We start from the raw sequence: 13,369 nt of genomic DNA, 5'->3' as shown, positions 1-13,369 counted from the left end.
TCAGTTTTTAGCGATGAGAACACTTGTTTTCTTTAGTATTAGTAGTAGTAGTAGTAATCACTTTATTGTACACAACACAGGTTTACATAATATAATTATATATATATATATATATACACAAGTGTATATATATAATATATATAATTCTATATAATGTATGTAATGTATGTATGTGTGTGTATTCTTTAATAATGTAAGTAGGTTAGATACTGTAGTATTTAAGTATTTATGCTATTTTAATATCGAAAAATTAAATGATTTATTTTATTTTAATTTACCGCCGCTGCTCGTAACTTGGGGCACCCCCACAGCCCCACTAATGATTGCTCATGATTTATTTGGGAGCCCATTTTTATAGCTCACGATTTCGGGGGTCCCGACCGAGCCGCGGTGGCGCGGTCGCGGTCGACTATTGTCTTTGTACAAGGGGACAATAACGTTATAACAAACTAGAGGTTAATTACGTTATAAAAGGTAATAAGTACAACAAAGTTGCCTGGTGATATTGGGACGGCAAAAAAAAGAAAAAAAACAACGGGTTGCACTCCGGAAGAGCCGGCAGAAGTGAAAACTCAATGACATAGCTGCAGACTTTTCTTGGTCTAACTGTACTACGTCTTTAAGGTGTATGGTAACGTCACCAATTATGGGGCATTTAAGCGAAAAATTGGAGTATCTACTAGCTATATAGTACTCTAGAGTACTTACAGACAAAATTGGCGTACTTACTTTTGATATTTCACTTATACCTATATATTGAACTGTTAACTCGAAAATCTATTATTTATTTGCAAACGTTACCAATAACTGACGTGCCCGCAAAATGCCCCTCGAGTGCGATGTATAGCCATAATGTACGGATGATATTTTTGGAGCACTTTTTTTCACTGGTGATTCCGAGTGGAAATAGTTAGGTAATATAAAAATTCTAAAAACTGAAATGCAAGTTTGGGGTATGTACAGTCAAGGAATTTAAATTCCGACCCATTTCGTACTTTGTCACAGTGACAATCAATATGAAAGCCGCTAGAGACCTCATACGGTTGTCACTGTGACAAAGTACGAAATGGGTCGGAATTTAAATTCCTTGACTGTACCTACAACTTAAAATATAAATGGCCAAATGCGACACACAGAAAACATCCGGACATATGAAATCGCAGTAATTCATTCAACCACACTTTCACCCCCTAAGCGTCGCTTGCACCATAACCCAGTGTCAAATTGTACTGGTAACCATGGTAAAACCAGGTTTAATCGGTTAACTCCGGGTTAGTGAATATATCAGCCTTTTTTAACTGTTTTTCTATACTTAAAATGTTTTTCTAATTTCAATGCCTTTCTGTAGTTTAGGCTCGGAGTTTAGGCCAGCGGTCGGCAACCAGCGGCACGCGAACTTCTCACTTGCGACCCGCGAGTCTCCCTATTTTATATGTAATATTGACAAGTGACAATGTCTGATACAGTCATAAATATTAATTAAAACTAAAATATTACTTTGCTAATCCGCGAAAAGATAACGTGCTAGTCAATCAGTGCTAACCCGTTATACTTACTTGCGTATTTTTACATTCCGTTGCCGGGCGTCAGACCGTCAACAACTTCTGAGGATGCCTCGTAGAGAGGCGAAACACATGTCGAGTATTATTCTTTTGGTGGTGGTTTGTTATATTTATTTGCGTATTTATTTTTGCGGTGGGAGGGTGGGAATATTAATTGCATGTAAAAATACGCAAGTAAGTATAACGGGTTAGCACTGATTGACTAGCATGTTATCTTTTCGCGGATTTGCAAAGTAATATTTTAGTTTAAATTAATATGGATTTCCGCAAAGTAACGCCTGATTCTATTCACTATTTCATAAATATTAACAAAGTGCGGCCCGCGTCCACTTCGTTAACTGCTATGTGGCCCTTGGCTGCTAAAAGGTTGCCGACCGCTGGTTTAGGCTAACGCGATTATTTTATATGTATACATAATTAGATAGGAAAATGTATGGATAACAAGTTACCCAAATGAAAGTCCGTATTATTTATAAATCATATGTAATATAAAATTAGAATTAAAGCTAGATGACATAAAATACTTAAATCGGGTGTGATGAAAAATTCGCAGAAATACTTTTTACGACTATAAATCATATAAACTAGTCTTCTTGTTACATTTATTGAAGTCAAGTCAGGTTGCTAAATACTGTAGCTGCAAATATGACAGCTTATGTAGGTGGCGCTGCACGAACGATACCGTAAAACTATCCAACTGCCCAAAACTAACTTCAGGAGTGACTAATATTCGAATGTCGCAGTTATAAGAGAAAATGTGACGGTCCATGAGCAAAGGTACCTTATGGCGGTTGGCGCTTACGTCCAGTACCGTCTTTACCGTAAGGGAACGCGGGGCCCGTGCCCGGTACACTACACCATCACATGACATGATGATGATGATGATGGGGTTGTACTGATTACAGTTGGGTAGTTTTAAGGTAGCATATTTTAGTATTCCTCGGTTTGCGTTCAATAACAATAAAAAATAGGGTAAAAATCTTATAGAATTTCCGTACAAAACGTACCTATTATATTACTTATTATATGTTCATTGGAAAATTCCATCACACCAGGACCCCGTTTTATAGTCTAAATTACAATTTAACATGTGTAAATTGGCAACATTAACCTTTTGAACGCCAAACGGCGCATCCATTTGCCGTGCCCCTGACGTCGCGGGGGTAAAATTTAGTTTTGTGAATAAATTAATGCCAACCTAAAAGTGGGGTGTTTTTCAGTAGATTTCCATCAAAAAACGATCGTCGTCAAATGCCGCCTTTGGCATCGTTGTCACGATTATGCGTTGACGTCAATTGCCGTCTGTGGCGTACAAAAGGCCTTTTGACCGGTGTTGCCAGTACAGACTTGAGAAATTGTAATTTGATTTATAAAATCGGGCCCAGCTATTTTGACAGCTCATCTGCCGTGGAAGGAGCCACTCGTGGCAATTACATACAAAATGAGTAAGAAATCAGTATCTAACTAAAAATATCTTAAGAAATCTGACCTTGACCGGTAAAAAATATAGTTCATTTTGGAAGGGTTATTATTATTTTATGTACTTATGTAACATTTAGTCTAAATTGCTTTCTAAAACTATAGTTGAATGTAGCAAACTTCATACATTGCCGTTCATTGCTATTTCCTTGTGTTATGTTCTGTTTGATAGTCAATATTCGTATCATTTTTAAATGAACTTGAAAAATGTATACCTCGGGCTAGTCTATCATAATCAGTGACCAGTTTTCATTAATTTTGAGTGTAATCCATTTATACGTACTGGAACTGCCTGAGAAATAGATTTTTCGATAATTTTATTCTACCAATACATTTATTGTAACTGTATTTAACATATATCTATTTTAATTTTTTTATTTAGATTTAAATCAAATTAAAATTCGAGAATGATATAGACCGTGTTCCGTAATAATATAACTTCATTTCTAAAGTAGCACTTAGTATTGAAATATAAACTTTAGTGCGTGGCAATAGGATTAAATTTCTGAAGTTGCGTTTGGCTTCGAGCCATCAGGGGTAGTTCGATATACGACAGGTCTATTCATAAGAGCTGGCTCAAATAGAATGAATGAGTGAATGAAAACATCTGTGTGTATCACATTAACCAATAAAATGGTTGCGCTGACTGTATACCGATACAGGTGTCACTTATACAATGAGTTTCGTTCACTCCATTCGAGCCTTGTACATTTGCCTGTCGGTGTATTGTATGTGGCAATATAAACCGTAGTGGGTGGCAATAGAGTTCAGTATCTAAAGTTACGTTTACCGGTGGTCTTTTTACGTTTGTGTGTTGGCGTATGTGGCAATATAGACCTTAGTGTGTGGCAATTGGGTTCAATTTCTGAAGTTACGGTTGGCCTTGAAGCCGCCACCTCCTCCCCCTGGCGCTGATTTTAGGAACAGTTCGATGTAACGGTGGTCCATGTTGTTTTTGTCGCGACGCATGGCCTGCAAGATTAAAAAATTACATATTTCAAGTACAAGAAAAAAACCGGGCAAGTGCGAGTCGGACTCGCGCACGAAGGGTTCCGTACCATAATGCAAAAAAACAAAACAAAAAAAAAGCAAAAAAATAACGGTCACCCATCCAAGTACTGACCACTCCCGACGTTGCTTATCTTTGGTCAAAAATCACGCTTGTTGTATGGGAGCCCCATTTAAATCTTTATTTTATTCTGTTTTTAGTATTTGTTGTAATAGCGGCAACAGAAATACATCATCTGTGAAAATTTCAACTGTCTAGCTATCACGGTTCGTGAGATACAGCCTGGTGACAGACGGACGGACGGACGGACGGACGGACAGCGAAGTCTTAGTAATAGGGTCCCGTTTTACCCTTTGGGTACGGAACCCTAAAAAAGGAAATTTGATTAATAAAATAATATTATTTGAAAAGAGAATCATTCGGCTTCGGTTCGAGAACGCAACGACAAAATCGCGCGCACGAGATAAACTGCCTACCTTTTTCTAGTCCATACAAATAATTTTGTATTACAAGAGATTTAAATACAACCTCGGTTGTGCTGTATACAGCAGAAAAAAATGTTTTTTTTTTTTAATGCTAAAAGACTAAAAATTCTGTTGAATCCTTATCACCAGTGATCGGGGATTAGGTTGCAACGCCGTGGGATCAGTAGAATTTTTTGTATGGATACGGGAGTAATCCCGCAATATGGATTGAATTTTTCACAAAAACCGGGCAAGTGCGAGTCGGACTCGCGCACGAAGGGTTCCGTACCATAAAGCAAAAAAAAAACGGAAAAAAATGCAAAAAGAAAACGGTCACCCATCCAAGTACTGACCACGCCCGACGTTGCTTAACTTTGGTCAAAAATCACGTTTGCTGTATGGGAGCCCCACTTAAATCTTTATTTTATTCTGTTTTTAGTATTTGTTGTTATAGCGGCAACAGAAATACATCATCTGTGAAAATTTCAACTGTCTAGCTATCACGGTTCGTGAGATACAGCCTGGTGACAGACAGACGGACAGACGGACGGACGGACAGCGAAGTCTTAGTAATAGGGTCCCGTTTTACCCTTTGGGTACGGAACCCTAAAAACGCTATATTTTTGAAATACAATTACCTCCTAAAAACTTTTCATAAGAAAAAAAACATTATTTACCGCTAGTGGCAACCAAATCCCCGATCACTGCTTATCAAAGACCAGAGTGAGGTTAAAGACACTTATTACCAATATTACTACGAAATCAGTTTGCAATAAAAATTAAGTGACACCAACCCGCATGGCGTCCTCGTGGCACTCGAATTCGACGTCAGCTTCTCCCGAAGGCCGCCCGCTGTTGTCGTACAGTATGTTGATGTTCATTGGCCGGATGGGTTTGAAGAACTGTAAGCAGAAATACCATCTCAGAAATTCTACGAGGTGGTGAGGAAAGCGATGGACCGGAATCGATGGCGAGAGTGTTCGTGCCCGAACACAACCCAGCAACCACGATCATCAGTCATGATGGATGCGACAAATGGTGTTTAATTTGTTCTCCTTTTATATCTGTGACAGCGGTAAGGTCAATTTGATGTTAAATTTTGAAGTGAAGGCTCATAGACGGTGCAAGAACTCGCATGCTAGTTTCATTACATTGCGGTATTTGATTGGTCGGTTGAATAGGATGTAACCAATAGTCCTCAATGTAAATAAAATCGCACGCGAATTAGCGCGTCGTCTAAATCAGGCTTTTATTCATAGATTCAGCGACAGTTTTCATACGCACAAAGCTAAAATACCACCAACACCTACAACTAGGGAATGCAATACCGGGATACCAGGATCCCGAAATACCGGGATCCCGCATGCAATTTGCGGGATTAATCCCGCTCGTAAATTAAGCGGGATCCCGCGGGATTTGCGGGATCGAAGAGCGACGTGGTTCTTACGTGTTACTACAAGGAACACAGGCTCGGGCACGTGCCTACTGGCGAAAATTCTTCACGGAGCCTAAATGCATCTATGGTGGAAAGGGGTAATGACATGGAAGAGCATTTTGCCCGAATTTGTCTATTTATTTCATCACACTTGCTCGTAAAAGGTGTTATGTTACGTAGGCGACGCGGTACATTAAATCTTAAATTTGTACCCAGGGAATTTTGTTATGTAGGTACGTCCGAAATTAGGCATTTTTTTTATTGTTTTCCCTCTTTTTTCCTCACAGGTGTGATGAAAAACATTGTATGTGCCACGAGTGGTACAGGACTTACGAAATCGCGTTAATTATGCCTTTACACACGTTCTTAAATTCTTGATTACTGTCATTATACCGTATTCTTTTAATACAAAATGTACTATTTCTAATTTTAGTTTACTTTTTGTTTTCAACCTTCAAATTTAGTACTAATTCGTAAAATTGTATACTAATTTGCGGGATCCCGCAAATACCGGGATCCCGCGGGACTTAAAATGGCAATCCCGCGGAATACCGGGATTGAGTTTCTCATGCGGGATTGCATTCCCTACCTACAACAATTTACCAGTTTACCAGTTTCTACTTGAATTTAGGATTGATACTGTTCAGAGTATTATTTTCTTTTCCGTTGCGTTGTAACGGTTTTTTAACGCTTTGTACGTGTGGGGAAGTTCAAAATCGCCGCCTCCGCGCCGGAACCCGCTACGCCTACGCCCGCCTAAACCGCTCGAGAAGTTATCCTAACATGTATTTAGTTACGTAGACATCTGATGGTGACGCCTTAAAAGGCATCTCTCATAAAAACTCAGTGGAACAGGGATGTATGGAGGTGACATGGTGTACTTACGTAGGCGACATCTTGTGGCGACGCCTTGAAAGGCAGCCCTCTCATGTGCACGCAGTGTCCGCCGCCACCGCCGCCGCCGCCGCCTCGTCGGAACCCGCCGCGACCGCCAAAGCCGCCGGAGAAGTTGTCACCTGCGAAAAATGGAAGCAATCGTTATTCAATTTTACTCTTCAGAGACCCACACCTAGCATGTGCGTCTAGTCAGCGATATTGTATGGAAGGTGGTATCGCTGCGCATTTGCCGTCAACGTTGCGTCGAGTAGCAGCTATAAAGTTAACTAAACGTTGACGCTCGGAAGTCACTAATGTAGTCGCCATTGCTAGTCGGTAGGTGTCGCTCAGGGTTGCGCATAGCGCCGAGTTGAGCACAAAAGGTGAAGTTGAGATGCTTTACGGGAGAAACTTTTAATTACTTATAACATTGATAAGGGGGTTTGGTGATTTTAAATTACCATTTCAACAATGAATACTAAAAATTAAAAATAATACAAGGAGCCGAGTTTGCCCAGGTTTCTCATGCGAAATCGGAGTCAGTCGAGTCGTTAGAGTCTGCCCAGATAGCGCAATTTACGCGCGAGCTTACGTAGCTCTAGTATCTCGTAAATCGTGGTATCCGGAGTATCCGGACAAGGTCAGCACAGAAGCGCGAACTTGCCTCTGTTGTAGCCGCCTCGGCCGCGCGCCGGGCGGGCCTGGAAGCGGTCGTTGCGGTCGTAGGGCGCCGGCCGGTAGCCGCGCGCCGAGCGGAAGCCCCCGCCCTCCATGCGCGCGCCGTACGCGCGCACCTCGTCCGCCGAGCTCAAGAACACCTCTATGTATCTGTGGAGGAAGGGTCGGGTTACTGGTTGTTCGTGTCTGTATGACGACTCTTCGATACGCGAGCCTACACCAGAAAAGTTGAAGTGCCGATTCGCTGAATTTGGCCTGTTTTTTTTTTATATTCAAAACCTTAGCTAAAGTAATGGACAATTTCAGACATATTTCAATTTACATGTTTAAAAGAAAAAGATAAACTTTATACAAAAAACAACACAGTACTTCTGTTATTGCGAATTACCAGTTGTGTCTTTGGCTCGCGTAACGCAAGAGAATATTTCGTTTCGTTCATATTACAATATTCATTTATTACAATCATATCGTAATTATCATGAGCTTTGCACAGCACCCTTGAAGACTTTTTTAAATGAAGGATCATGGTCTGATAATCCTAAAACCCGACCCGTAGTGATATACCTAGAAATAGGTATCATATCATACAGTAAGGATAGGCGACGCACACAACAATGTTATGAATACACGTAGACGTGAATGATGGGTGTATAAATTCCATATTGCACCTTTGAAACAAAACAAAACTCACTCAAAAAAAGTGAGATTACGAGTGAATTTCTATCAAGGATAAACTGTATATAATATAATTTTATCTAAGTATACTTTTTCCATATGTATGTGTACTACCAAAAGCCTGAAAAATTCATCCGTAAATACCGTTTTATAAGCTCAAATCTACAAGACAATTTGTCTTCAAGGATACCTCTCAAAACTCGTGCCGTCTGATCATTTCACATGTTTATCACTACATTAAGTTTATACAATGCAATGAACTATAATTATACTTCCCTTTATACAATGCAAATCGTATTTTAACTGCGGTGTCTCTCACAGTCGTACCTGATGTATGTGCAAGTAAAGGTTATATTATAGCTATATGTTAGAATGACAAATTAAATATGAAGTCACTCAAGCAGATGTCATTCCGGAGGCGAGAAAGCTACTAGCGATCGACTATTTTCTCGCGTATTAAACATACTAGTATGCAGCAAAGATTCCGGTGGGACAAAAGCTTTATCAAAATAAGAACAGACTTCATAAAACTGTATGTCATCATGTTATGGTCTTTGGGCCGGGAACACACAAACTAAAAAAATTATAAACCCCCTTTCGAACTCTTGAAGTCAGTAAAAAGAAGCCCACATTCGTCGTTGATCGAAGATTGTTTATATTGATAGTATTTTTTTCAACTCAACCGTAAAGGAACACGCTCATAACTACTCGCTTTTCGCGCTCTTCTGACATGTCCTATACCCGAACGACATTACATCAGGATAGACTGTGAGTATCGCCCTTTATTTAAAACTAAACGCTGTCATAGACAACCGTTTTCACCCAATACCACAGACTAATAATCCCGCTCGTTCCTCTTCCCCTCTCCGCCCGCCGCCGCCCCGCTCCCGTCCCTCGCTCGCCCAACCTTCGACAACTCAACAACCAATCACTGGTGCACTGTAATGCTGCCTTGTATACGGCGTCTGCGTACAAGTCAGCTGCAGTTTCTGCGGCGCATTTTACAAAGTTACAATTTTACAAGTGGTGAAACACTGTTTTATAAACTTGAAGCTCTATAAAATGCGGTTTTAGGCCCTCCTGCATAGAAGTTGACTTACATGGAGGGTCAGATAACTCTGCAGCTGACAGTACCAGCATGGAGACGTAGCAGTGAGACATTACGGTGATTTTGCTAATCATAGTGACTCAGGGACAAAAAATATTAAATTGCAAATTTGCCGCTCACGACTGCGTATTTAGAAAATAAACATTATGTCATGTTATTGTGCAAAATTATAGATCTTTCTTGTCAATATAGATCTATATTTAAATTACTATTACTTCCCCATCACTTACAATAAGTTTAGTATCATGTAACAACATAATATAACTCAGCTGAAACGTCGGAATTTAAGGTAAAAACAATGAAATCATATCGCGGTAAAGCCGTTTGTGTAATTAAATATGTGTACAAAACGTGAGAGTTTAATGTGTTATATAACATAATATAAACAACCACGATCATAAACATTCATTGTTGGATATTATGAAGTTACAAACCAAGCAAACAAAAATTTATTGTCTTTTCTTTAGGCTTATAAAAACGTTACAAATGAAACTAACAAAATCACCGCATAACTTCCATAGGCAGCATTACGAGTGCAGTAATTTAAACCAACTTTTTATGCAATAATACATCCCATAAATTAACTAATTTAACTCCAATGTGTAGGCCACCTTGCTTTAAAGAATAATAATTAAAGTTGCGTCATTTGAAACATAATTACGCCCCATTTCTGTAGCTCTTTTTGTGTGATGTAGTATTATAAACATAAAACAAACAAGTTCTGTAAAGCAAGGGTCCAAAAGTAAGAGGGTCCCAAGAATAACCCACTACACCAATACTGTAGTCGTGGTTTGGTTTTGCTCGTAATTGGGGGATGGCATTATCTAAAACCTAAGCCTACCCCTTAAAAAACTTTACTTTTTGATACAGTATATTTTTGAGCCCACCTCTCGAAATAATATCGTTTTATCTGTTGTTATAAATATAGGTTCAATAGACTTCCATTTGGCAAAGGCAGACTGTATTCATGCCAATTTTTTTAAACATAATAATATTGATATGCTTTCCAAATATACAAGACAAACATTATCTTTAAATTGTGTGACATAGTTAATATTTTATTACGTTTCATGTCTGATGTCACAGTTATAAGTAAATAATTTATATTTGTGGTTCGGTACACTTATTTGATAAAAGTTTCACAACTTGGCATGCATTTAGCAAAAATGTGGAATCAAGCCATCAAGTGTTTTTTCTCCCTCCACTTTTCTATGTAGATTTTTTACATTTAAAAACATAACTGGCAAAGCCAGAAACATATTGACAGCTTACTAAAATTGCCATCACCTTGCACTGCTAATATCGCTCAGCTTTTCTTTTGAACTTGGCCATGCCACATATCTGGATGTTTTTTTTTAATCCCCCCTCTCACCACCCCCCTCACGGCCCAAACCCGACAGCAATAAACAACATTCCCCCCACCTGTGTCCTATTTTCTCCCTGTCCCTCGACAGCGCCTGATCCGCGCTCTCCTTGTCTGAGAAGTGTACGAAGGCCTCTCCAGAGGCTCGACCCGTGGCGTCCGATAGCAAATGCACCCCGTCAGTAGCGACGTTCAACCCTGAGCCCACAGTGTGTAATCAGATTATATCATGGAGTCACTAGTGTAAGTTACATCGATGGTTGTCTCAGATTGGAAATGACTTCGACTCGCATTACTACTAAAGCGCTTTGGTACCCTAAACGTCGAGAATCGAAAGTCCGTCTTTGCCTCTGTGTCAAGATAGATGAACTCGATTCTCGATGTTCGCGATAGCCTCCCGGAACGGCAAAACTGTGTTTTCGCACCCTCCCGTAAAATCTTGTGAAACAAGAAAGAAAAACTATGTGTAACTTTTTGCTGTACTAATTACTTGGTCATGACAAAAATTCATGTATCTTTGACAAGGTGTGACCTCTTGATGAGGCGATTAGAATACTGTATATTATTGTGTCATAAAATAGTACAGTAATCATTAAACATTTTTGACCGAACGATTATGTTTCCAAAAAATGTGAGCCTTATTTCTTTTTTGTTTGAAATAAATTATGACATGCGTTCATCGTTGTAACTTATAAAAGTGTTGATGCTGTTTTCGATGAAGGGGTGAAAAGGTTTGTAATTAGTGTGTGTGTAAGCTTTTAGTAAAGTTCGGATCAAAGGGTACTCACGCGAGCTTTGGGCTAATGTAACGCGAATTATGCGAAGAGCCTCTAGTTCTTTTGAAAAGATTGATACAAATTATAACAGCAAGCTGGTTCTTTTTTAAGTAACGGAAACGCGCATAATGTAGTATAGCATATATTGTACGCCCCATCGAATTTAGACGTGGCGGCACATTTTAGCGTCTTGTTGCATATAACAATATAACAATTTCGAATGTTGGAACAATTGTTCTTTTAGTCTTTGACACAGACAAATACAAATTATAACTGTTCTAATTGTAGTGTGGTATTGTTCAAGGATATGCTTACCAGTGAACTGAGACATGATTTTTGGTGGCCCTGTAAAATCCAGGAAAATATTCAGACAAATATGTTACTGTAACTTCACCAAAAGTCTCAGTTAAGTGGTATCTCCAAGTGGAATGTACTCGAGTTGTGTATAAACCTTTTCACCCCTATGTTACAGGAGTTTCCCCAAAAAAATCCAATATAACCGCAAGTCTTCACAAAAAACTTACCATCGAAGAACTGGACAATTTCTTCCTTTGAGCAGCCAAACGGCAGGCCTCGGAGCTTGACGATGCCCATATCATCGGTCACGTGGGGGAGACTGCCAAAGCCGTTTTCGCTTTGGCGCATGGCGTTCAGAGCCCATTCCATGTCTTGGCGGTCAGTGGAGAAAACTGAAACAGATAATTCGTTTATTTTTACTACAATTCAAAAAGGTTATAAACAAATGGACTGCCTTAATTAACCTCGTAAGACCCAGCATATAAAGTTTTCATATTTTTAATTTGAACTTTATTCTATTAAGTAAATTGGAACGAATTTCGTTTGTTTTAAAAAGCAATGCAACAGAACAAATGCTACTTTATTTGGTTCATGTAAGATTTAAATTAGATTGCATGATTATGTACATTGTAATGTAGTTTAAGGAGGTTAAAACCTTATTTTTAACAGCAGTACAAGATAATAAGATCACCAAAATTACCTTCAATGTATCTCTTCCCCATATTCTCCTTGTCCTTTTTCAAGGCTTCATCAACATCCTCTGGAGTCTCGACTTCAACAAAGCACTCTCCCGAGGGCCTGCCAGGCCGCACTTCAGTGAGATGCACACCTGGCAACAAAATTCAATCATTGAATAATGATACAGCATGATACAGATAGTATAGTACAGATACAGATAGTATTGGTATATTACAGAAATTTCTCTGCATGTTCATTAATGTTTCTTTTGAATGACAAGTAAGCAGAAAGCTCTAGGGCTCTTCCTGACATTTTAATACAACTCGCTGACTGATACATTCAACAATCTTAAAAGTTATTCCAACAGCTGTATTAGACCAGATCAGCCTACGTGACACACAAGTCCACACGTCTGCCCTTCAAAGCTATTTTTACAAGTTGTATAAGGATCATTGACAATGCGGCGGTTCTCAAAATCGAAATTAAAATAAATGCATATAAAGTATAAAAACCAAGTTATGCGCACTTTCCACAAGTCACCGGCGTCATTGTTTCTGGCAGTAAAAAGAATAGTTAAAAAATAATTATAAAAGAGAATAAATAGACCGGTTGTTTCTTTTTACAGTACATTAAAATACAAATATGTAGGCCCTCACCATCCTTTCCGTTCAGTACGTTGACGCCGCTGAGAAAGTCGAGGACGTCTTCAACGGTCGTGGAGAAAGGCAAGCCTCTCAGCTTCACAATGTTGCCGCCGTCGCCAGACCCCAACATTTTCGACACTAAAACTACACCAACAGTTCAATATTATGCACGAAAAGCAATACTCAAGTACGCGATCGGTGCTCAAGCCGCCAATGATATTTAATTTTAGAAAATTTTGGCGTCGTCGGCCATCACATCACAGCACGCATGCGTAAGGTAGCTAACACACTATCGCACCGCACCAAGGTCATTGAGGGACGCACC

General features: G+C 39.3%; 1 protein-coding gene across 1 annotated transcript; it reads right to left on the bottom strand.

Moving 5' to 3' along the window:
* Positions 1-2,028: 2,028 nt before the first annotated feature.
* LOC134673383 (heterogeneous nuclear ribonucleoprotein F-like) lies at positions 2,029-13,312 on the bottom strand. The gene is made up of 8 exons (XM_063531357.1): positions 13,057-13,312; positions 12,423-12,551; positions 11,950-12,114; positions 10,709-10,847; positions 7,490-7,653; positions 6,835-6,965; positions 5,309-5,416; positions 2,029-4,013 (listed from the first exon to the last, which is right to left on the bottom strand). The coding sequence occupies exons 1-8, from the start codon at positions 13,172-13,174 to the stop codon at positions 3,900-3,902; spliced, it is 1,068 nt and encodes a 355-aa protein (XP_063387427.1). The 5' UTR covers positions 13,175-13,312; the 3' UTR covers positions 2,029-3,899.
* Between the last annotated feature and the right edge of the window lie 57 nt (positions 13,313-13,369).

Source organism: Cydia fagiglandana, chromosome 2, assembly GCF_963556715.1.
Source record: "Cydia fagiglandana chromosome 2, ilCydFagi1.1, whole genome shotgun sequence".
Classification (NCBI taxonomy): domain Eukaryota; kingdom Metazoa; phylum Arthropoda; class Insecta; order Lepidoptera; family Tortricidae; genus Cydia; species Cydia fagiglandana.
This window is presented reverse-complemented; position numbering and strand designations above follow the sequence as displayed.

Coding starts and splice junctions, on each gene's coding strand:
- LOC134673383 (XM_063531357.1), bottom strand. CDS start 13,174: ATGTTGGGGTCTGGCGACGGCGGCAACATTGTGAAGCTGAGAGGCTTG. Junction 12,115..12,422: donor GGGGAAGAGATACATTGAAG/GTAATTTTGGTG, acceptor TATCTGTTTCAG/TTTTCTCCACTGACCGCCAA. Junction 4,014..5,308: donor GCCACGAGGACGCCATGCGG/GTTGGTGTCACT, acceptor TTAATCTTGCAG/GCCATGCGTCGCGACAAAAA.